The sequence below is a fragment of the Oncorhynchus mykiss genome, chromosome 23 (genome assembly GCF_057628025.1).
Source record: "Oncorhynchus mykiss isolate SJ-2025 chromosome 23, ASM5762802v1, whole genome shotgun sequence".
NCBI lineage: Eukaryota > Metazoa > Chordata > Actinopteri > Salmoniformes > Salmonidae > Oncorhynchus > Oncorhynchus mykiss.
The window spans coordinates 61,537,228-61,561,691 of NC_143044.1; the positions used below are offsets into that span (position 1 = coordinate 61,537,228).

A 24,464-nucleotide genomic window follows, 5' to 3' on the forward strand; every position below is an offset into this window, starting at 1 on the left:
TCTTGAAGAACTCCCCCCCTAAACACACCTTACCCTGGTCTTGAAGAACTCCCCCCCTAAACACACCTTACCCTGGTCTTGAAGAACTCCCCCCCCTAAACACACCTTACCCTGGTCTTGAAGAACTCCCCCCCTAAACACACCTTACCCTGGTCTTGAAGAACTCCCCCCCCTCAGAGGGAAACATTTTCAATTACAGCAGGAGAACAACATTTTCTATTTTTATTATTTTATTTCAAAACTGTTTTTTTTTGCTTCAATGCAACGGCAGCTGAGTTCCACAGAATGATAAATACCACCATTATAATGTTTTCCATCTACATCTGGTAAATGGTTAATGACTTTATGGGAAGAAAAGAGAAACCTCAAACAGTTGGCTTGAATAAAACACAAGAAGAAGAATGCCTACAAAAAGGAGACAGGATAACAACTAATAACAACTTGTAAAAGAATGAAGACAAATAGATTTAAAAGGAAATCAGGAGAAAACAGACAGTAAAACCAGGACAGCATGTAAAATGAGGGATCCATTGAGATATTCTGTCCAGAATATCATCTTCAGAAGTTAAACAGACTTCAGAGAGACGTGGAGACTTTAGAGGGGGGGGGAACAGACCCAGAATAATATCTTCCAACGTTAGTGTGTTGTTAAAAAGGTGAAGCGTGTCATTCATTTCCCCACCTATGGGGGAGGGGGGGGTAATAGTCAACTTGAGAAGAAGCCATTCAAATGGACCGCTGTGGAGAGAGTAACCAACTCCACCGTCACACTCCACTTGGGAAAGTCACTTCCTTTCTGTTCCCTGTCCTAATGCGGTCAAATTAAAGACCTGGGTATAAACACACAGCCCCTCTTCTTAGAATCAAATCAATAGAAGACCTGGGTATAAACACACAGCCCCTCTTCTTAGAATCAAATCAATAGAAGACCTGGGTATAAACACACAGCCCCTCTTCTTAGAATCAAATCAATAGAAGACCTGGGTATAAACACACAGCCCCTCTTCTTAGAATCAAATCAATTAAAGACCTGGGTATAAACACACAGCCCCTCTTCTTAGAATCAAATCAATTAAAGACCTGGGTATAAACACACAGCCCCTCTTCTTAGAATCAAATCAATAAAAGACCTGGGTATAAACACACAGCCCCGTCTTAGAATCAAATCAATAGAAGACCTGGGTATAAACACACAACCCTTAGAATCAAATCAATAAAAGACCTGGGTATAAACACACAGCCCCTCTTCTTAGAATCAAATCAATTAAAGACCTGGGTATAAACACACAGCCCCGTCTTAGAATCAAATCAATTAAAGACCTGGGTATAAACACACAGCCCCGTCTTAGAATCAAATCAATAGAAGACCTGGGTATAAACACACAGCCCCTCTTCTTAGAATCAAATCAATAAAAGACCTGGGTATAAACACACAGCCCCTTAGAATCAAATCAATAAAAGACCTGGGTATAAACACACAGCCCCTCTTCTTAGAATCAAATCAATAGAAGACCTGGGTATAAACACACAGCCCCTCTTCTTAGAATCAAATCAATAGAAGACCTGGGTATAAACACACAGCCCCGTCTTAGAATCAAATCAATAAAAGACCTGGGTATAAACACACAGCCCCTCTTCTTAGAATCAAATCAATTAGGCAGACTGGAAGAGAATATCAAAATGGAGGAGGTTACTTGGTACTGAAGTCCCTTAAGAGATTCCCCTCAACTGCCTCCTTCACTATTGATAGAAACCAGACAACTGGGAAGAAGGAAAAAAAACAGCAGCTTCTGGTTCAATTCAGCTTTGTAATCTATGAATGAATGGTCGACCCCATCTGTTATGATACGGAGCGGGACAGGGCTGAAACCTTGTTAAGGGTTTCTGTAATTCACTTTAAGAGAGAGAGAGAAACAGAGAGAGAGGGAGAGAGAAACAGAAAGAGAGAAACGGAGAGAGAGAGAGAAACAGAAAGAGAGAAACAGAGAGAAACAGAGAGAGAGAGAAACAGAGAGAGAGAGAAACAGAAAGAGAGAAACAGAGAGAGAGAAACAGAGAGAGAAACAGAGAGAGAGAGAGAAACAGAGAGAAACAGAGAGAGAGAGAGAAACAGAGAGAGAGAGAGAAACAGAGAGAGAGAGAAACAGAGAGAGAGAGAGAAACAGAAAGAGAGAAACAGAGAGAGAGAAACAGAGAGAAACAGAGAGAGAAACAGAGAGAGAGAAACAGAGAGAGAGAGAGAGAGAAACAGAGAGAGAGAAAGAGAGAGAGAGAAACAGAGAGAGAGAAACAGAGAGAGAGAAACAGAGAGAGAGAAACAGAGAGAGAGAAACAGAGAGAGAGAGAAACAGAGAGAGAGAAACAGAGAGAGAGAGAAACAGAGAGAGAGAGAGAGAGAAACAGAGAGAGAGAGAGAGAAACAGAGAGAGAGAAACAGGGTCCTGAGAGTTTCCTGTCTTTATGCTCTGCCAACTGCTGGTGAGCGACCCATGTGAAGTAGTGGGTCCCATAGTACTGCATCTCATCACAGGAGGAGGGACGTGGAAACCGTAATTCTCCGCTCTGACATCAATTCCCCTGCTGGAGCAGGATCTCTGGAGTCATTAACATGTCTTCATTGATTATTGGAAAATGCATTACCGCAACAAATTTGATTTTTGTCTTTATTCGACTCTTTAGACAAATCAATAGTCATGTCATTACAGAAAAAAAACCTTATTCCTTTTCAATTGGTCTGAGAAGAGTGATGCAATAAGAGGGGCGGGGCTAGATACAACCGAATTTCACTAGTTTATTAGAGGGGCGGGGCTAGATACAACCTAATTTCACCAGTTTATTAGAGGGGCGAGGCTAGACACAACAACCTAATTTCACCAGTTTATTAGAGGGGCGGGGGCTAGACACAACAACCTAATTTCACCAGTTTATGAGATGGGCGGGGCTAGACACAACAACCTAATTTCACCAGTTTATGAGATGGGCGGGGCTAGACACAACCTAATTTCACCAGTTTATGAGATGGGCGGGGGCTAGACACAACAACCTAATTTCACCAGTTTATGAGATGGGCGGGGCTAGACACAACAACCTAATTTCACCTGTTTATGAGATGGGCGGGGCTAGACACAACAACCTAATTTCACCAGTTTATGAGATGGGCGGGGCTAGACACAACCTAATTTAACCAGTTTATGAGATGGGTGGGGCTAGACAACCTAATTTCACCAGTTTATTAGAGGGGCGGGGCTAGACACAACCTAATTTCACCAGTTTATGAGATGGGCGGGGCTAGACAACCTAATTTCACCCGTTTATTAGAGGGGCGGGGCTAGACACAACAACCTAATTTCACCAGTTTATTAGAGGGGCGGGGCTAGATACAACCTAATTTCACCAGTTTATGAGAGGGGCGGGGCTAGATACAACTGAAAACACATGGGGAGTCCTTTTACATTTGTTAATAAAGCTTCACGTTTCATTTTTAAAGTACAAATAAATGGGAACAGTAAAAAAAAATTAAAATAAACTTTAAATCCAACAAATATAGGCAGATGAACAAAGGTCAGCGAAGGTTGTTTTGTATAGATGGAGCCATTCAGCTGTCTTCAGGACTCTCCTGGAGCCACACATCCACATACAGATCAGGAGGCAGCCATTTTTGTCAAGTCCTCATCGGTCTGTCAACTACGGGGATATTGAAAAAGTTGGAGAGAGCTAAAGAGAGCGAGAGCTAGATGGCCAGATAAATACCAGCTGCCTGCTCCCTGGTCAATGCTGCCATTCATATGTACCAAAAAAAGTGTGAGGGGCAGTGTGGCGTTGCAGTCCAGACAAGACCACCGGGATGTGGACCAGATGTTCTGCTTCACACTATAGGGCCGAACCGAGCCGAGCCGTACTGGGCTGGCCTGGATCCACCATGAAGTAAATCCTGTATCGTGGTTGCTGTAGCTAACAGTGCCGAAAGAAGACAACGTGAAAAGAAACTACCCGAGGCAGCACGGTTTCAGAATCAGACCGGGCCCCATCCGTGTGAATCAGACAGGAGGACTTGTCCCGAACTCACTTGGGCTTCGTCTCTGCGTCTGTGACCTGACGGATGAAGATGGTGTCCTCCGGGTGGCTGATGTCTCCCTGCTCTTGCATGTAAGAGGAGGCGATGGCCAGCGTGGAGCCGTCGTTACTGAAGGCCAGGGAGGCGATAGACGTGGGGTAGCGGTGAAACTGACACAGACGCTTCTTGTTGAAAGGGTCCCAGATGTTCACAAAGCCGTCTGAGCCACCTGGTCGAAGGACGAGAGAGAGAGAGAGATTTTCAAGGTCAACCGGAGGAACGAAAATGGAAATGTATCTACAGAGGAGTTACGAGTTTTATAAGATTATAATCTGGAGGCTAATCATTCATCAAGTGTTCTCTTGAGTGTAACCACGGCGATATGAATCCAAAAAGGTCACATGATAATAGACCATAAAACAGGAAATAAAACCAAGCTCATGGATCATTGTTTTTATTTTTTATTTATTCTGGATAAAATAACGTTCTTTTTTAAAACATTTATTCTGGATCAATAATTGTTCTTGTTTAAAAAAAAAAAATCTGGATCAATAATTGTTCTTGTTTTTTATTTTTTTTCTGGATCAATAATTGTTCTTGTTTTTTATTTTTTTTCTGGATCAATAATTGTTCTTGTTTTTTATTTTTTTTCTGGATCAATAATTGTTCTTGTTTTTTATTGTAGTTGATCATTTGAAAAGCAGTCTTCATGACGAACGACTGCTGAGTTTTATTAGTGCCAATAGAAAGTATCCCACCTGTGGCGAAGGTGTTGTGGACACCGTGGAAGGAGATGGCGTTGACGGGATAGACCTGTTCTATGCCGTTCTCCTTCAGCCGGTGGCACTTGAAGGCGTACTTCTTCTTCTGCATTTCCTGGCTGGGGTCCAGGTACTCCACAGCAACACGTCCTTCTATGGAGCTCAGGACGTAGCCCTTCAAAAACAGACAATAAACACCTGGTCACATAGGCCCTTCAAAAACAAACAAACACCTGGTCACACCAGACAGACAACGATGTGTGGTCCTGTCGGGCTCAGCTGGTTAGAGTGTGACACTTAGCAATGCCAAGGTCATGGGGGGGGGGGGGGGGGGGGGGTCCCAATGAGAGGTTAGAGAAGTACTGAGCTAGTCTAGAGGTTTACCTGTTTGTTAGGGAAGGCCCTGATGGCTCCTGAGCTAGACTAGAGGTTTACCTGTTTGTTAGGGAAGGCCCTGATGGCTCCTGAGCTAGTCTAGAGGTTTACCTGAGCCCCGATGGCTAATGTCTGGTACTGAGCTAGTCTAGAGGTTTACCTGTTAGGGAAGGCCCTGATGGCTAATGTCTGGTACTGAGCTAGTCTAGAGGTTTACCTGTTAGGGAAGGCCCCGATGGCTAATGTCTGGTACTGAGCTAGTCTAGAGGTTTACCTGTTAGGGAAGGCCCTGATGGCTAATGTCTGGTACTGAGCTAGTCTAGAGGTTTACCTGTTAGGGAAGGCCCCGATGGCTAATGTCTGGTACTGAGCTAGTCTAGAGGTTTACCTGTTTGTTAGGGAAGGCCCTGATGGCTAATGTCTGGTACTGAGCTAGTCTAGAGGTTTACCTGTTAGGGAAGGCCCCAATGGCTCGTGTCTGGTTCTGAGCTAGTCTAGAGGTTTACCTGAGCCCTGATGGTTCGTGTCTGGTACTGAGCTAGTCTAGAGGTTTACCTGTTTGTTCGGGAAGGCCCTGATGGCTCGTGTCTGGTACTGAGCTAGTCTAGAGGTTTACCTGTTTGTTAGGGAAGGCCCTGATGGCTCGTGTCTGGTATTTCAGACTGGACTCTCTCCTCTGCTGGACGTAGCCCATATTCCTCAGGTCCCAGACCAACACCCTCCTCCCTGCTGTCCCCACTATCAGCCGGTCACCAGCCACAGAGAGGGTGTACACCTTTGTTAAAAGAGACAAAAGACATGAGAACAATCTTAAAATGTGTGTATCACAATCAATTTCTCTCTCAACGTCCATATGCCTGTAAGTATGTCCCATTCTCAACAAAAACAGACTATTCATTTTTTAAACTTTAAAATCAGAATTGAAAATGAGGTCAATGTCTGCTTTGGTCTTTATGAACAGACATATAAAATCCCAGGAATGTTTCATACAGAGTTTTGATAGCTCCACCTTTTCAGGTTGTGTGAAGGTGCCAGCGTTGCAGGGGGTCCTGGGGTCCCACAGCCTGACTGACCTATCCCAGCTACCTGTTACCATGACGTTGACCTCTGGACAGTATTCCACACAGCGAATGGGGGCGTCGTGTGTCCCAACTATTGTATCTACACACAAGGGAGAAAAATATGGACCGTAAAAAAAAAAAAAAAACTGTTCATTTAATAATAACAGGAAGCACACAATTCAGTGGTGATATATTGACAGGCACACCTTGATCTGTATTCAAGTCGTGGGTTTTCAACTGCGTGTCCAAGCCTCCGCTCCAGGCATGTGTAGGGTCCTACAAGAGAAGAGATATCTGACTCAAACGTGTTCCTTGACCGGGGGGGAGGGAGACACCATTTTGACTACATTGTAACTTTGTTTGTAGAAATGTACTTTTAACAATATTGTCATGTTTTTTCTTCTTGGTGTGTGTGTGTGTAACAGTATAACTTTAGTCCGTCCCCTCGCCCCGCCCTCGAACCAGGTAGCCTCTGCACACATCAACAACAGTCACCCACGAAGCATCGTTACCCATCGCTCCACAAAAGCCACAACCCTTGCAGAGCAAAGGGAACCACTACTTCAAGGTCTCAGAGCGAGTGACGTCACCCGATTGAAATGCTAGTAGCGCCCACCACCGCTAACTAAGCTAGCAGTTTAACATCCGTTATACATGTGTCTGTGTGTGGCAAAGTAGCCAACTCTGCATTTAAAATGGAGTAACTGATTACTATGGAAACGCTTATGACAAATTAAAAACTTGTTTACATAGAAAGCACAATCCAGCACAGGTGCCAGGTGAGAATACTTGATCCTCATGGAGTTTCCTGCCACATCGTAGAGCCGGACAGTACAGTCCCAAGAGGACACTAGAAGGAACTGGCCTGTACTGGGGCTGAACTTCACAGCAGAGATACTGTCCTCTGGTCCCTGGTTCAGTTTGTACTCGTTCGAACCAGTCATCTGCAGGGAGAGAACAGATACCAAAGCTATTAGGCCATACTGGGATTCTGTAGGAGGGTAGGGAGCTTTCCTGTAGAGTAGTTCACCCCTGAAGTAGATGGAGAAAGCCGGGATGGATCTCTTGAAAACCATAACATGACCAGGTATGATGCTTATCTTGCTAGCTAAGCTGACATACTTGTGTTGGCGAAATAAACAAACCTGCCAACATGTAACGCAACATGACATGTAAAGTTTGATACACAAGAACGTTACAGTCCTGGAAATTCAAGAACATGAATTGGGTGTGCTGAAAATATAGCAAGTTAGCAAGCTAGTTGGGAGGGTAGGTAGGCTAGCTAATGTAATTAACTAGCTAGTATACATAACTGGCTAGCTAGTTGATCCGCAGAAGCTAGCCAACTTGGTCTCAACTACTTGCACATTGGCTAACGTTAGCTAATCAGCTGTTTTCTATCGGGTAACATTGGCTAACATGAACTAATCAGCTGTTTTCTATCGGGTAACATTGGCTAACGTTAGCTACTAGCTAACTAGCAAGCGTGGATGGTGAAAGCTCTCACCGACTAGCCGTTTGCAAGCTAGCTATAGATTGATAATGCGTTAGCTAGATTATTTTGTCAATCAATTAGATTTTTTTTAACTCACCGTTCTTGGTTTACGCTGAAGTATCTCCTTGGGTATAAAATTGGAAGAAGAAAAATAACTCGTTTATCTTATAGACTAATATGTTCGCTTCCTCGTCCCTCTCCGCTGTAGACACTCCGCAGCGGCGTTGCTACACGAGTGAATTGATTGGTCAGAACGAATAACCAACTTTCCCGCCTGGCTCGTGATTCTTTGAAAGTTCTCTTCCGTTGTCGAGTACATGGGTCATGTGATATGGGACATACTTCAAATGACAGTATCTAAAAAAAACGTTTGACAACTCCGTTGTCGAGTACATGGGTCATGTGATATGGGACATACTTCAAATGACAGTATCTTAAAAACTAGTTTGACAACTCTGTTGTCGTTTTTAGAAGAATTGTTAAATAAATTGTAACTATTTGGTTGTAATATCATCACCTCTTGAAGAACATAGTCAGGCCTACAAAATGTCAAATTATTCCATTGCGCAAATGTTGTTCTAATCTTTAAAGTTATACAGCAAGTAACTGCTTGCTTTTCACGACCAGTAAACATTAATAATCATGTAATTTCAGATATGTAGGGTAGCCTCACGATATATCTCAATATTGGGCGCCATTCATTTAATATTTGAGAGATATAAAATGAACCTGAACAAATATGACAAGTGTGAGTGGTTTTGGTTAATTTCCCATGTTTTGTGGGCTCTGTCTGTCTAGCAGCAGAATGGCGCATTTGCCATGGTACTTCATGCCCCGTGTACACTAGCACAAGACGCGGCGCGGTGAAACACCGCTTCCCATTCATTTTCAATGGAAGGGGGCGGGGTTCTTCGGGCGGTGCGAACATGGCGTGGGAGGCGGTGAAAAATATCAACTTTACCCAAATGTATGCAAATCACCAGCGTGACCGCTGGGCAATGACCAATCATATCGAGTGGCTCCCATGACAAATTTGAAGCTATGCCCAAGGCTGGAGACTTTCTTCAGCAAAGATGGCTGACAAAAATACTAAGATGGAAGTAAATGTGATTATAATGTCATAAAGAATCATGCAAAAAAATGTCCAGTTGAGAGGAATATGTTAGTTAATTTAATTTACAAAAATCGTGATTTAGCAAGCTAGCTGACTAGCTAACATTAGCTAGCTAGCTTTATGGGTGTTGTGACAAGAGTATGAAATTATAATTCTGGTTGTTTCATGTTTTAGGGACACCTGAAACAACCAGTAAACCAGGCTGTCGTCTTGTGAAACAGTGGATGTAAAGAATCTAGCTAGCTGAAGAATTTACTGCAAATTGAGTGTACAATTTTGTAAGCTTGCCTTGCTTACTTTTGCCATGCAATGCAGATAGATGAAATAACGTAGCTAGCTAACTATTTTCTTGCTTATTGTGCAGTGGAGGATAACAATACCTGGATGTGTAGCCGATCTGTGTAACAGTATAGCTTCCGTCCTTCTCCTCAACCTGGGCTCGAACCAGGGACCCTCTGCACACATCAACCACAGTCACAAAGCATCGTTACCCAACGCGCCACAAAATCTCTGAGCGAGTGACGTCACCAACTGAAACACTATTAGCACGCACCACCGCTAACTAGCTAGCCATTTCACATCGGCCACATATGGACCTTAAAATGTTTGGTATACATATTAGTTCAGAACCTAGCTATGAACCTCAGCTATCATAGCCAGTTGTATCATCTTCAAAACAGTCTGAATGACATTAATGAAACCTATATAATAACTTTGTGCCAAGGATCCAAGTCGTATATACATGTCGTTATTACCGTGCATGAGATCCCCACATTGTAGCCTGAACATTTAATATATTCACTGATCATGTACTGTAGTTATTACCATGCATGAGATCCCCACAGTGTAGCCTGTACATTTAATATATTCACTGATTATGTACTCTACCTTGGCAAATAAATGTGCAGTTCAGGTATGAATGTCTTTGAGATGGTTTTTCAGTCATATCCAATACCAGGAGTATCAAATTCCTGTCTTTGAATGACGCTGTGTCTGCATGTATGTATTACAATCATACACTTCAACAGTGTTTACCAATCCTGGTCCTGGGACATCAGTGGTTACACATTGTAACTAATGGACTAGAAACAGGATTTAACTAGTTAAAGGCTGATTTGTAATTCATATATACAGAAATATATATTTTTAAAACAGTACACTACACTTCTTATGCGTCATGTAAATACTCTAAAACCAGTTCATCTCCTTATCTAAATCCCTTCATCTGCAATGATCTGATAAACACAGGACAGGTGGACTATTTCATCAAACCAGACTTAATTTCAACCAGTAGAGAATGTGAAACGCTTTATTGAAAGAAGTTCATTTTCCAAGTGTTATAAATACATGCATTATAAATATTATAATTGGAATATTATATTATAAATATAAGTTCAATCTTTACTTCAATGCACATCTGTTGTGCGTTATAACAACAGAGGAAGAAAGAGGAGGTGTCGAGAGAGAGGTGTAAAAGACAGGAAGGGAAAGAGGAGGAGGAGAGAGAGAGGTGTAAAAGACAGGAAGGGAAAGAGGAGGAGGAGAGAGAGGTGTAAAAGACAGGAAGGGAAAGAGGAGGAGGAGAGAGAGGTGTAAAAGACAGGAAGGGAAAGAGGAGGAGGAGAGAGAGGTGTAAAAGACAGGAAGGGAAAGAGGAGGAGGAGAGAGAGGTGTAAAAGACAGGAAGGGAAAGAGGAGGAGGAGAGAGAGGTGTAAAAGACAGGAAGGGAAAGAGGAGGAGGAGAGAGAGGTGTTAAAGACAGAAAGGGAAAGAGGAGGTGTCGAGAGAGAGGTGTAAAAGACAGGAAGGGAAAGAGGAGGAGGAGAGAGAGGTGTAAAAGACAGGAAGGGAAAGAGGAGGAGGAGAGAGAGGTGTAAAAGACAGGAAGGGAAAGAGGAGGAGGAGAGAGAGGTGTAAAAGACAGGAAGGGAAAGAGGAGGAGGAGAGAGAGGTGTAAAAGACAGGAAGGGAAAGAGGAGGAGGAGAGAGAGGTGTAAAAGACAGGAAGGGAAAGAGGAGGAGGAGAGAGAGGTGTAAAAGACTGGAAGGGAAAGAGGAGGAGGAGAGAGAGGTGTAAAAGACAGGAAGGGAAAGAGGAGGAGGAGAGAGAGGTGTAAAAGACAGGAAGGGAAAGAGGAGGAGGAGAGAGAGGTGTTAAAGACAGAAAGGGAAAGAGGAGGTGTCGAGAGAGAGGTGTAAAAGACAGGAAGGGAAAGAGGAGGAGGAGAGAGAGGTGTAAAAGACAGGAAGGGAAAGAGGAGGAGGAGAGAGAGGTGTAAAAGACAGGAAGGGAAAGAGGAGGAGGAGAGAGAGGTGTTAAAGACAGAAAGGGAAAGAGGAGGTGTCGAGAGAGAGGTGTAAAAGACAGGAAGGGAAAGAGGTAAGAACATAGGAGCAGGGAAGGCAGCACATGATTAATGAATCACGGTGCTACCCTAATATTCTCTCAGTTTATCACAATGACATAATAGTGTCTCTCGTCGGCCCGGAGGTTATCTTAAGAGCGGGAGAGATGGCGATGACGGGACTGGGGGTTGGCATCCTCTCTCACATCAAATCATACCTGCAGACGAGAGACAGATGGAATTAGCATGTTTCAGCCTTTTTTCCTTTTATATATATTTTTTATTCTGACACGGTCAGTCATCATAATCATCAGGAGATGAAATACATACATGCATCTCTTTAATAATACTTCCTGTATAATATAAACTGACCTGGGATCATTAACTCTGGGACTACTGCATCTCTTTAATAATACTTCCTGTATAATATAAACTGACCTGGGATCATTAACTCTGGGACTACTGCATCTCTTTAATAATACTTCCTGTATAATATAAACTGACCTGGGATCATTAACTCTGGGACTACTGCATCTCTTTAATAATACTTCCTGTATAATATAAACTGACCTGGGATCATTAACTCTGGGACTACTGCATCTCTTTAATAATACTTCCTGTATAATATAAACTGACCTGGGATCATTAACTCTGGGACTACTGCATCTCTTTAATAATACTTCCTGTATAATATAAACTGACCTGGGATCATTAACTCTGGGACTACTGCATCTCTTTAATAATACTTCCTGTATAATATAAACTGACCTGGGATCATTAACTCTGGGACTACTGCATCTCTTTAATAATACTTCCTGTATAATATAAACTGACCTGGGATCATTAACTCTGGGACTACTGCATCTCTTTAATAATACTTCCTGTATAATATAAACTGACCTGGGATCATTAACTCTGGGACTACTGCATCTCTTTAATAATACTTCCTGTATAATATAAACTGACCTGGGATCATTAACTCTGGGACTACTGCATCTCTTTAATAATACTTCCTGTATAATATAAACTGACCTTGGATCATTAACTCTGGGACTACTACATCTCTATCTGTATTTCAATGTAAAAGCATCTCTTTCATAATACTTCCCTGTTGTCCTGACCAAGTGACCTCTCACCTCTGATCATGCTGTGCCCTCTCTGTCAGCCAGTTCAGATGCGCGAGGGGTTCACCGACACAGCTGATATAACCTAGAGGATTTAAGGAAAAGAAGGATGAAGTGAAGGAGAGAGACTGTTATTGAGAAAATAAGGTAGTTAAAGTGACAGTGTTCAACAGTAATCTGTGTGTGTGGCCTCACCTGGTGTCCACACCACACGAAGGGGCTGCAGAGTACTTCAAAACATGTACAGACACACAAGGACAAACAATATAGTGTAGTTATAGAAATAATGAAGTGTCTTCCTATTCTCCATGGTTGGCCCTCTTGTATGTTCTTTGAAGGTGGAAGGAGCCACAGTTATACACCTGAGTCTGCTCACTGCTCAACACAATCCATCAATCAGATTGATACATGAGTGTGTGGGTTATAGGGGGTCTAATTGTTCTACATAGTTTCAATATGGGTGACTTAAAATAGCCTGTTCTGTTTTACAGACATCACAACCTTACCTGAGAAGTAGAAATCAAAGGGAGAGAAACTGGGAATTGAATAACTGCATTTGACATAGTTAAGTAAATGGAAGAAAACTCTTATTGCAATGTGAATGGCTCTTTAAAGAGCCTTTGGTTGTGCATAGTGTAGTCTATTGTGTTGCCAGGGAACAGCACCCTCTTCGAAGAAGTAGGAGATTGAAAATCTCCCACACATGGATTGCCTCTCTTGCTGCGTTGTTGGACCCCCATCCTTGAAACATCCTGCAGAGCAGCAGACTTCTCCTCTGGCACACGACGGCGAGCTGCAGATCCCCTCCTGGTCCTCGTGTCCATCCTCATGAAGTTACGCAGGACACAGGTAGCCTTCACTCAGCTCTCTGTTATCTGAGGACAGAAAACCTCAGGAGATACAGACTTCATTATACTCAAATTAGACCGCACTTTAATATTATGTTACTATTATCTCCGTCCTCACTTCCAAGGGACAGGAACTAGACAAAAGTACCTGCCCTATCCAGAATAGCCTACTCTCTCACTTTGACATTTGGGGCTGGTATCCTGCCATCCTCCTCTATAGCTGTTAGCTAGCTACCTACAAATGCATTTAGAGAGATTTTTTTTTTACAGTGACAAATGCATCAAGATAGCTAGCGAATAGGAAGTCAGGTAGCTGGTGATATTTAATTCACTTAGCTAGCTATCTATACAGTATGTAAAGTTGCCTAGATAGTTAGCTAGCCATGTTAGCAGCTCGTTTGAGTAAGCCTGCACTGTAGCTAGTTAGCTAATAATACATTGTTTTGTTTGTACATTTTCCAAATATATTTACCTACTTGAATAGGTTCTCCCAGCCATGTGGACGATTGGAAACAGGGCAGCAAAGTTTGTTTTGTCACCAGAGCGTTTTAGAGCATATTACTATTTACAAATGTAATATCTAGACCTTCATACAAACTAGCTGTGCTGGATTCTTGACCCACAATCAAACCGTGCTGCTATATGCTGCCAACAAGCCAGCCTCACACGGTAATGTACCGCCTAACCAGAACACGGTAATGTACCGCATAACCAGAACACGGTAATGTACCGCATAACCAGAACACGGTAATGTACCGCCTAACCAGAACACGGTAATGCACCGCATAACCAGAACACGGTAATGTACCGCATAACCAGAACACAGTAATGTACCATCTAACCAGAACACGGCAATGTACCGCCTAACCAGAACACAGTAATGTACCATCTAACCATAACACGGTAATGCACCGCCTAACCAGAACATGGTAATGTACCTTCTAACCAGAGCACGGTAATGTACTGTCTAACCAGAACACGGTAATGTACCATCTAACCAGAACACGGTAATGTACCTTCTAACCAGAACACGGTAATGTACCGTCTAACCAGAACACGGTAATGTACCGTCTAACCGGAACACGGTAATGTACCGCCTAACCAGAACACGGTAATGTACCGCCTAACCAGAACACGGTAATGTACCGCCTAACCAGAACACGGTAATGTACTGTCTAACCAGAACACGGTAATGTACTGCCTAACCAGAACACGGTAATGTACCTTCTAACCAGAACACGGTAATGTACCGCCTAACCAGAACATAATTTTTTCTCTCCAACCAATGTAGGCCTACCTAGCGAAGTCAGCTAACATGATCCCCAATGTAGGCCTACCTAGCGAAGTCAGCTAACATGATCCCCAATGGAGGCCTACCTAGCGAAGTCAGCTAACATGATCCCCAATGTAGGCCTACCTAGCGAAGTCAGCTAACATGATCCCCAATGGAGGCCTACCTAGCGAAGTCAGCTAACATGATCCCCAATGTAGGCCAACCTAGCGAAGTCAGCTAACAGGATCCCCAATGTAGGCCAACCTAGCGAAGTCAGCTAACAGGATGCCCAATGTAGGCCAACCTAGCGAAGTCAGCTAACATGATCCCCAATGGAGGCCTACCTAGCGAAGTCAGCTAACATGATCCCCAATGTAGGCCTACCTAGCGAAGTCAGCTAACATGATCCCCAATGGAGGCCTACCTAGCGAAGTCAGCTAACATGATCCCCAATGTAGGCCAACCTAGCGAAGTCAGCTAACAGGATCCCCAATGTAGGCCAACCTAGCGAAGTCAGCTAACAGGATGCCCAATGTAGGCCAACCTAGCGAAGTCAGCTAACATGATCCCCAATGTAGGCCTACCTAGCGAAGTCAGCTAACATGATCCCCAATGGAGGCCTACCTAGCGAAGTCAGCTAACATGATCCCCAATGTAGGCCTACCTAGCGAAGTCAGCTAACATGATCCCCAATGGAGGCCTACCTAGCGAAGTCAGCTAACATGATCCCCAATGTAGGCCAACCTAGCGAAGTCAGCTAACAGGATCCCCAATGTAGGCCAACCTAGCGAAGTCAGCTAACAGGATGCCCAATGTAGGCCAACCTAGCGAAGTCAGCTAACAGGATCCCAATGTAGGCCAACCTAGCGAAGTCAGCTAACATGATCCCCAATGTAGGCCAACCTAGCGAAGTCAGCTAACATGATCCCCAATGTCGGCCAACCTAGCGAAGTCAGCTAACATGATCCCCAATGTAGGCCAACCTAGCGAAGTCAGCTAACATGATCCTCAATGTAGGCCAACCTAGCGAAGTCAGCTAACATGATCCCCAATGTAGACCAACCTAGCGAAGTCAGCTAACATGATCCCCAATGTAGGTCTACCTAGCGAAGTCAGCTAACAGGATCCCCAATGTAGGCCAACCTAGCGAAGTCAGCTAACATGATCCCCAATTCAATATTGTTTAGTGTTTCATTAGGATTTTTGCTGACAGACAGGCTGCATTGATTGATTGATGGATCACATCAAATTGGCTAGCTAGCTAATAACAGATCATGTCAATTTGTTTTATTTTATTTAATATTTATTTAACTAGGAAAGTCAGTTAAGAACAAATTCTTATTTACAATGAAGACCTACCAAAAGACAAAAGGCCTCCTGCAGGACCGGGCTGGGATTAAAAATAAATGTAATTAAAATATAGGACAAAACACACATCATGACAAGAGAGACAACACTACTTAAAGAGAGACCTAAGACAACAATATAGCATGGCAGCAACACATGACACCAGCATGGTAGCAACACAACATTACAACAACATGGTAGCAACACAACATTACAACAACATGGCAGCAACACATGACAACAGCATGGTAGCAGCACAACATGGTAGCAGCACAACATCGTAGCAACACAACATGGTAGCAGCACAACAAGGTAGCAGCACAAAACAGGGTACAAACATTATTGGGCACAGACAACAGCACAAAGGGCAAGAAGGTAGAGACAACAATGCATCACGTGAAGCAGCCACAACTGTCAGTAAGAGTGTTCATGATTGAGTCTTTGAATGAAGAGATGGAGATAAAACGGTCCAGTTTGAGTGCGTGTTGCAGCTCGTTCCAGTCGTGAGCTGCAGCGAACTGAATAGAGGAGCGACCCAGGGATGTGTGTGCTTTGGGGACCTTTAATAGAATGACTGGCAGAACGGGAGTTAACAAGCGAACTTTCAGGGAATAAACTAGATGGCTATATCCTAATATTGTTTGATTTGCTTTCCATCTATATTGGTAATGACAGGAGTCCGACAACTTTACCAGGACGAGGACTTGTCGATGTTAAGCTTTTTACAAAAGCCTAATCTCTGATGAAGAAAGTTGAATGATGTTGTTTGCTCGCTACATGTCAAATGGATATGTGCCTTCACCTATCTTAAATGACACGATCATTGATGTTTACTGATCGCGAAAAGCATGCAGTTACTTGTTGTATGATAGAGCTAAATGTGCGCAATTGTTTTGTATGGAATAATCGGGAAGTGTGCAGTTCTGACTATCCTCAATAGGTGATGATATTAAAACCAAATAGATATAACATGTATTTCACAATCCCTTGAAAATGGCACGTGGTTGTCAATGATTTTAGCGGAGCTGGGGGGCCCCTTGGCCCCCTAACAGCCAAATCGAACGTATTGTGACGTTTTATTTAAAACGAACTATATGCGCATTTTCTCATCAGATAAGTGTTTCCACCAAACTGACTTTTTGCCTGAGGATATTTAATGTGAAGGAGCATCAAGCGAATCACCTTGCACATTCACCATCCTGTGAAGTTCATCATAATGTATTTAATCTGCAGCCTCATAAACTGCATGCTTTCCTGAGTCAAAATGGGAGGACCACACTGCATATTGCGTGACTCCCAAGTTCACATCGATACAATGTTTATTATATCAATATTTGCGCATTAAAGGCATTTCCACCGCTATTTCTCATCATAATTCATTTTACCGACACAAAAAGATTCCACCATGTCGAATGAATTAACACATTTTCTGTCGGCATTTATACAAATTTACCGGCATTTCATGTTTGCGTCTGCCCGCTCGTGACATTTTTCGTGCGTCAAGTAAATCATCCAGCATGAAATGGCCCACACACACATTTTCAATGTAACATTTTCTCACGTTTGCGACTTTTGTTATGAAATGTGTAACTCATAAAAACTGTATTGTTTCCTGATAGGACGGGACTGAATGACGTGACCTACCGGTATAACCTTATTTGAGGAAAATAGGTTCTGGATAGAACCATAAAGGGATATATGTGCTTGCTTCATATATGGCCCCGATTAAGGTTCTATATAGAACCGAAATTGGTTACAAAACCCTGTATGGAATCCCATATAGAACACTATATGGAACCCAAGGGTTCTCTATATGGAACCAATGTTGGTTAAGTGAAGAAGAACCCCTGCGGGGGTGCCATACAGTATATGAAGCAATATAAACCTTTTTGTTTCGATCCAGAACGTTTTTTTTTCTTCTAAGAATCGAGAGAAGAAAATACACTGGGAGGCAGCGGAAGGATATGTAGACATTGTTTTGTAAGGTTATTTATGATTCGGTGTGTTGTAATAAAATAGGCCTATGGCACAGCCTAATAATGGCAATATAAATAGTTTGTAATTTAATAAATTAGACTACAAAAATGCTATCTGGCAATCATTCTATTCAATTTTATTATAAAAATTGTACAAATGTAAAGCTTGCATGTTGCTCCCGGGATAACATAGAGGTGTAGGGAAAGTCATTGATCCAGGGACAGGAATCCGTAGCCGGAAATTCTCTTTGAAGAAGAACGGCATCCCAACCAGAGTTTTTGCGGTTGACGCGTGAGCCATGTTCGCCGCTTCTATCTCCGCAGAGAGCAGACGTTTCCACTTGTTCCTCCGATTCTGGAACCAAGTTTTCACCTGTATCTCTGTCAACTGGAGACTGGAGGCGAGACTAGCTCGTTCTGTACTGCTAAGGTAACGTTTCAGGTCAAACGTCGATTCCAGTTGGTAAACCTGACTCCGCGAGAATACGGTCCGAGACTTCTTTCTGGACGAGTTGGATGTTACGTCGTCGTCAATATGACCCTTTTCTTCTGAAATAGCAGCTGATGTTCGGTTGTAGTATCTCTGGTCACCTTCTTTATAATCATGAAAAAGTTGATGTCTCTTCACCATCTCTTGCCCCAGAATAAGTCTGTTTTTGTCACCTAAAATAATGCAAACACGGTAATCAATCCAAATGTTTATTTAAAAAAAAAAAAAACGTGACTATCTTGTTATTGTGTTAAAAACACAGCATCATTTAAAAATCAATCAAGTCACTTTTTTCTTCTTCGATCAAGAAGTTTAAAATAATATTTTTTTCATCAGTAGCCGAAAAATCTCGAATTAGACTTCTACTAAACAAAGACATAAAACAATTGCTGTAGCCTGTCATTCTTTATCATCATATCTTACATCGTGCAATGGTAATAATAATGGTTATAGGTTTAATATAATGTATCATTGTTATCAGAATAACAATCAAGTAGGCTACCCCAAAAAATAAAACACAATTGAGAAAGCATTTTCACTTACTTAGACAAGAAAGTGTGAGATCGTTGAGGTCATTGCGTGGTTTATTTCCTCCGGGTAAAGGGTAGAAGTCTGTAGAATCCTCCCCGCCGCTGAATCCTTCTGAAGACACGGAGCGCATGCGTTGTCTCTGCAGCAGCCCCGCGTCGGAACTAGAATTACAACTGTCCTTGTGCTCGTCCTCGGGCACAGTTCCAAGAATTGACTGAATAGTAAAATTGGAAACTGAGGTAAATGATACTTTACTGCCACTGTCTTCAGATGTCTTCATTCTGATAAACATTTAGAACCTTTAACATTCAGGCAATAAATGTGGAACCCGTTGGATATTTTTTCAGATGCGGGTTGGTTCTCCTTCTGCAAAGTTATGTCTGAATTCCCCGAGTACCATCACTCCCATACAACGTTCAGTTACTTTGTTTGCGCGTAGGTAGGATTCTCATGGACCAATCACAAGCTGGGAAGAGACCCGGTCATTTTAAACCGTGCTGGAGAGAGACACACGCACCAAAGCGCTCCCCAACCCAACTCAGTCTGCAACAAATTAATGCTATGCACACCTGACGTTTACCCAAAGTTACCCAAAGTTCCACAGTCAATATTTGAATATTCCAAATGAAAATGCCCTTCAAGATCAAATGTTGTAGACACATTTTACAAAAGTCAAAAAGAAAACAAAGATGATGTACTTTCCAAAAGAGAGAGACCGGAGTGTGTGTGTTAGGTCTGCTTGAGTGGAATGAAAATAATGGACACCCTGGCCTAGCTGCTAAGGACCACAGCTTCTCTAAGAAGGCAAGGTCTTTGGCATCTCTCTGTGTAAATAGCATACTCCATATTTTGAATTGCCACTATTCCGTGCTGTATTATAGCCACTAATTGGAGATCAATTATTGTTTGTTACAAATTAGTGAACTGATTTCGTTGTACTTATTCCTTACAGAGATGTGAAACCAAGCCTTAATCCTCTCAGACGGATTCGGAAAGGCCAGTTTCTGTCTGAAAATTGGCCTTTGGCGATTTCACCATTCTGTTCTTGAAAATACCAGAATAAATTAAATGGAATTTATTTTGTGAAGACATCTCTTCATCTTTAGTCCTATCTATATATAGCCTATGGGCCAAATTCAATAAATTATTGAAATATGTGTTTTGATATCAGTAATGTTGACATCATTTATTGTTTGGTCCAGAGTCATATCCCACTGAGCACACTGGCTGAATCAACGTTGTTTCCACGCCATTTCAACGAAATTACGTTGAACCAACGAGGAATAGACGTATGTGCCCAGTAGGATATCTCTGGGACGAGTCATCCACTGACAATAGAGAAATATAATTAGCTAAAAATCTATTATATTATATTATTTTATTCATTAAATGCGTGCTATGCTTTTGTTGTCTGTAAGTTAAAGCCTTCAAATTGTCTTGATGAATTCCAAATCCCTTAAAATGAATGACACATAAAATGTTTCCCCAAAAGAGCGCTATGTTTAACTCTAAAATGTAATCTAATGCAAGGACTGGACATACTGTGTTTGATACGAAACATACATTCAACGTCCCACGTTTTATTAAAGGTATAGATGAAAACACGCATGTTTCTAAATACACTCGGTGTAGTCGGGAACGTATTTCACGATTTATTCAGCAATGTAAAAAAAAAATAAACAAATCTCCATGTTTTGGCCATTTGTGTGAAACTCTTTTCACGGAATTTGAAAAAAAAATTACATTTCGCGTTAACAGCAAGTAAAAGTTTGCGATAACATTGTGAGACGTATAGCCTATGATTTTCCATACTTAAAGAACATATGATTTGTCCTCTCTGTCTTGCGTTATGAAACGATATAGGTCAAAGTAGTAGTTATTTTTCAGCTGTGAGCCATTATATCGTGTACGTGAAGCCAACAGTAGAACTATATAACTATTACACATAAACGGCTATACATGATGAAATATTAACTTTACTTAGGATTTGTTTTAATCTCACACAAAACATCGATGTAATTCATTGTAAAATGTCGTAGGCTACATGGGAGACACAGACCTATACGTTTCCACCCTGTTTAAAAACATATAAAACCCATCAGTTAAATTAAAGCAATATCAATACCAAATGTTCAGATTACTTTGGACGCACAACAATTTAATATGAAATTATTTGATTAGGAGGAAATATTTCAGTTTTGGACACGGGAATACAAATAATTATAATAATAATTATAATAAATACAACGTTTGTCATAATAGACCTGTACAATATACAAAGCCTTTTAACCAACAACAACTATTATCATAGATTAAAAATAAATAAAAATAGGCCTAATAATGTTTGTAATACATAAATTACAATACAGAAATATCAACACAATAAACGAGTCTCTCAAACTGGTCTCAGCAGCGGCACGGATGTGACTAGTGGATGTGAATAGTACATTTGATGAGGGAATGTTAGTAGAGACTGACTGACTGACACGTTCCCAGCGCGGCCCGTTTCTGAGCCGGTGTTCTCGTGGTACAATATGGGAACGCGGACTATCCTCTGGGCCGCGGCGTGGCTCAGATTGGCCGCTTCGAGTTCCGCCGCCAACTGTCGTTTCCACTTGTTCCTTCTGTTCTGGAACCAGATTTTCACCTGGGTCTCTGTGAGGTGTAGGGATGCCGCCAGGCCTGCCCGTTCCGAGCTACTGAGGTACCGTTTCATATCGAACGTTGACTCCAACCGAAATACCTGACTCCTTGAAAAGACTGTCCGCGTTTTCTTTTTCCGACACGTTTTTTTATCCGAGTTCTCGTCTTTAATTTTCCTCCAGTCATCCACCAACTCTACTTCCTTCTTTGGTTCATCCCCATCACTCTCCTCCAGAACGACATTATCAGTACTTATGTTTTTGTCGTTGTTTTTGTCGTCCTCTTGGTCGTCTTGGTCGGGTGATTTTCGCAGCAGCTCCGGTGTGTCTCGGTCCCCGCCTGTTGACGGTGTGTCTCTCACGATGGCCTTCTCAAACCCTAAACGAAATAAACGACAAAGTTTACCATTCATTGAAAACATTAATGCAACCATAAAATAAACATAATTTTTTTTTATTTTTTTTTAACCACTATAGTTAATAATTTGATTATATTCATCCAAGTAAATGTTCTTAAAAGGACCCGAATCGCCTGGTGAGTCAAATTGAGGCAGTAGGCTTAATTGTTGTGGGACATTTTGCAATATTCGACTGAAGATTCATGACAATTTGAAGGTTACTTTAGACATAGTTCACCTATACATCCATGTGTAACTCTGTGTCGTTGTATGTGTCGAACTGCTTTGCTTTATCTTGGCCAGGTCGCAGTTGTAAATGAGAACTTGTTCTCAACTAACCTACCTGGTTAAGTAAAGGTGAAATATATATATATATTTTTAAACATTTACTAATCATTAGTCTGACTATTATTCCAACTGAGGAGTATTGCGAATAGCAAGTATTATAGCATCATAATTTATTTAAAAATATGTTGTAGTCTTATTTAATCCGTTATAACCGAAACATTATTTGAGGTATTCTAATGAGCTAAATGTATCATCAGAACCGATTGAATGTATGGTAGTAATCTACCTCCGGTCCTGTAGAGATGGTGTCCCGATGTGCCAAGCGCGTAGGGATACCACCACGCCGACGGTCGTTCCAAATAGTGCGCCGGTAATCCAAATCTCTGGGCTGGGATGTCAAAACTAGGAAAAGTTAAATCACCGATCCGGGAGAGAGAGAAACCTCCTTCCAATAGTCCTTTGGTGGTGGCAAGCAGCGTCTTCGGGTTGGAAGGTTTACTGTCGAAGTTGAGCAGGTTCTTGATAGAGAAAGGTGAGTCTTTAGCGGGCGGACGGGTCTCCTGTGCCGTCTCTGCCTTCGCTTGTGAATGTTTATTGTCCATTTGAATGACTCACTGTAAACAAACGTCAAGAGAAATAGTTGAAGATATTGTTGCTTTATTCCGGTTCCCCAAACGTGGCGTTTCAGTAAAACATAGGCCTATTTTTTTTAATGCTTAGAGAATAAAGAAAAATATATTTTTTTTTAAAAGTGCGAAATTGTAAATCTCTCTGGATAAGAGCATCTGCTAAATGACTCGAATTTAAATGTAAAATGTAGCATAAATCTTGAGGCAGGTCTGTCCTGGAATGATCGCAGCAATGATAAATGGCACAATGATCAATGCGTCAGACTTGCACCGCATTCTACTAACGATTACATAAAACGGTTAAATGCGCGCAAGTCCTGGGCGATTGGGCATGTAGGCTACAATGGCAAATGGGATTTGAGATGAAACTGGAGAGCAGTGGAAGGGAGGGGACAGGAGGACGAGAATAGGTAGGGTAGGCCTACGGGGGAGAAGAGAAGTGCAGAGGAAGGGAGGGAGGGGACAGGAGCAGGGTAGTAGGTAGGGTAGGCCTGCTAGGCGGGATCCTTGGGACATCCCCCATTGACATTTAAAATGGTTAGGGTTGGGCATAAGTATAGGGTTGAGGGTAGGAACGTCCCAAGGATCTATTTTTGCACTGACCGACAAGTCCACCCAGACTGTGTGACCCCCGCTCCAGGCTGAATGGGATGGGCGTGTTTTCGGCCATGAAGTCCAATTAGAAAGCAAAATGGAAGTAGATGGGTAATGCACTCAGACGTTACTAACAATTACTTACTGTCAAACAGGCATTTAATAAGTAAACACATTTCTTAATTGGTTCAAATGACATGTCTACTCATTAGCAGTGCATGTACAACATGAATAGGGTGAAACTGTTAAGTCATTGTTGATGGGTGAATGGGGGGCTGTTTTACTAGATGCTGACAGTTAATTAAACACTAAATGGGGTGTTTTTACCTGCATTATCACCTGTTGGTGCCACATGCTGTCTGAATGATGACAATGAGGTTCACATTTTTATATTCCAGCAAAAAAAAAAGTGTTTTATTTATCTTTCAAGTCAAATATAAATGATTTATATCAGATATGGAAATACATTTATGAACCAGTGATTTGTTTAGTGAGTTTTATCCCACTTTAATGAAGCCAAACGTCTGGTATGAACAAACAGACTGAAATACTTGTGTATACTACGTCATCCAACAACAGACTTTTCACTCAGAATATAATCTGATTTGCAGAGAGGAAGTCCTGTAGGCAATCATTAGCCCAATCATTAGCCCAATCATTAGCCAACACTCTGCCCTGTGAACCATGTGTCAGGGGGACAGCACTCTGCCCTGTCAGGGGGACAGCACTCTGCCCTGTCAGGGGGACAGCACTCTGCCCTGTCAGGGGGAGGACAACACTCTGCACTGTCAGGGGGACAACACTCTGCCCTGTCAGGGGGACAACACTCTGCCCTGTCAGGGGGACAACACTCTGCCTTGTCAGAGGGACAACACTCTGCCCTGTCAGGGGGACAACACTCTGCCCTATGAACCATGTGGCAGGGGGACAACACTCTGCCCTATCAGGGGGACAACACTCTGCCCTGTGAACCATGTGGCAGGGGGACAACACTCTGTCCTGTGAACCATGTGTCAGGGGGACAACACTCTGCCCTGTCAGGGGGACAACACTCTGCCCTATGAACCATGTGGCATGGGGACAACACTCTGCCCTGTCAGGGGGACAACACTCTGCCC

General features: G+C 42.3%; 3 protein-coding genes across 19 annotated transcripts; all 3 read right to left on the bottom strand.

Annotated features, from left to right (window-relative positions):
* Nucleotides 1–212: 212 nt before the first annotated feature.
* Nucleotides 213–9,711, bottom strand: bub3 (BUB3 mitotic checkpoint protein). Of its 17 annotated transcripts, none has more exons than XR_016491232.1 (9): nt 7,844–9,711; nt 7,001–7,195; nt 6,458–6,527; nt 6,200–6,351; nt 5,807–5,965; nt 4,813–4,990; nt 3,343–4,283; nt 3,213–3,257; nt 213–3,175 (listed from the first exon to the last, which is right to left on the bottom strand). XR_016491232.1 is itself a non-coding variant. In XM_036988933.2 (7 exons), the coding sequence occupies exons 2-7, from the start codon at nt 7,193–7,195 to the stop codon at nt 4,063–4,065; spliced, it is 975 nt and encodes a 324-aa protein (XP_036844828.1). In that variant the 5' UTR covers nt 7,844–9,711; the 3' UTR covers nt 213–4,062. The 17 variants fall into 17 exon arrangements, 1 of the variants encoding a protein (XP_036844828.1); XR_016491233.1 differs by having other exon boundaries at nt 213–2,819; nt 3,216–3,297; XR_016491231.1 differs by having other exon boundaries at nt 3,216–3,257; nt 3,295–4,283.
* Nucleotides 9,712–17,890: 8,179 nt separating this feature from the next.
* Nucleotides 17,891–20,361, bottom strand: LOC110514051 (homeobox protein HMX2). Its single transcript, XM_090217832.1, has 2 exons — nt 18,808–20,361; nt 17,891–18,437 (listed from the first exon to the last, which is right to left on the bottom strand). Exons 1-2 carry the CDS (start codon nt 19,085–19,087, stop codon nt 17,902–17,904), a joined length of 816 nt encoding a protein of 271 aa, XP_090073958.1. The 5' UTR covers nt 19,088–20,361; the 3' UTR covers nt 17,891–17,901.
* On the bottom strand, nt 20,356–24,398 carry hmx3b (H6 family homeobox 3b). Its single transcript, XM_036973487.2, has 2 exons — nt 22,410–24,398; nt 20,356–21,816 (listed from the first exon to the last, which is right to left on the bottom strand). The coding sequence occupies exons 1-2, from the start codon at nt 22,723–22,725 to the stop codon at nt 21,191–21,193; spliced, it is 942 nt and encodes a 313-aa protein (XP_036829382.2). The 5' UTR covers nt 22,726–24,398; the 3' UTR covers nt 20,356–21,190.
* Between the last annotated feature and the right edge of the window lie 66 nt (nt 24,399–24,464).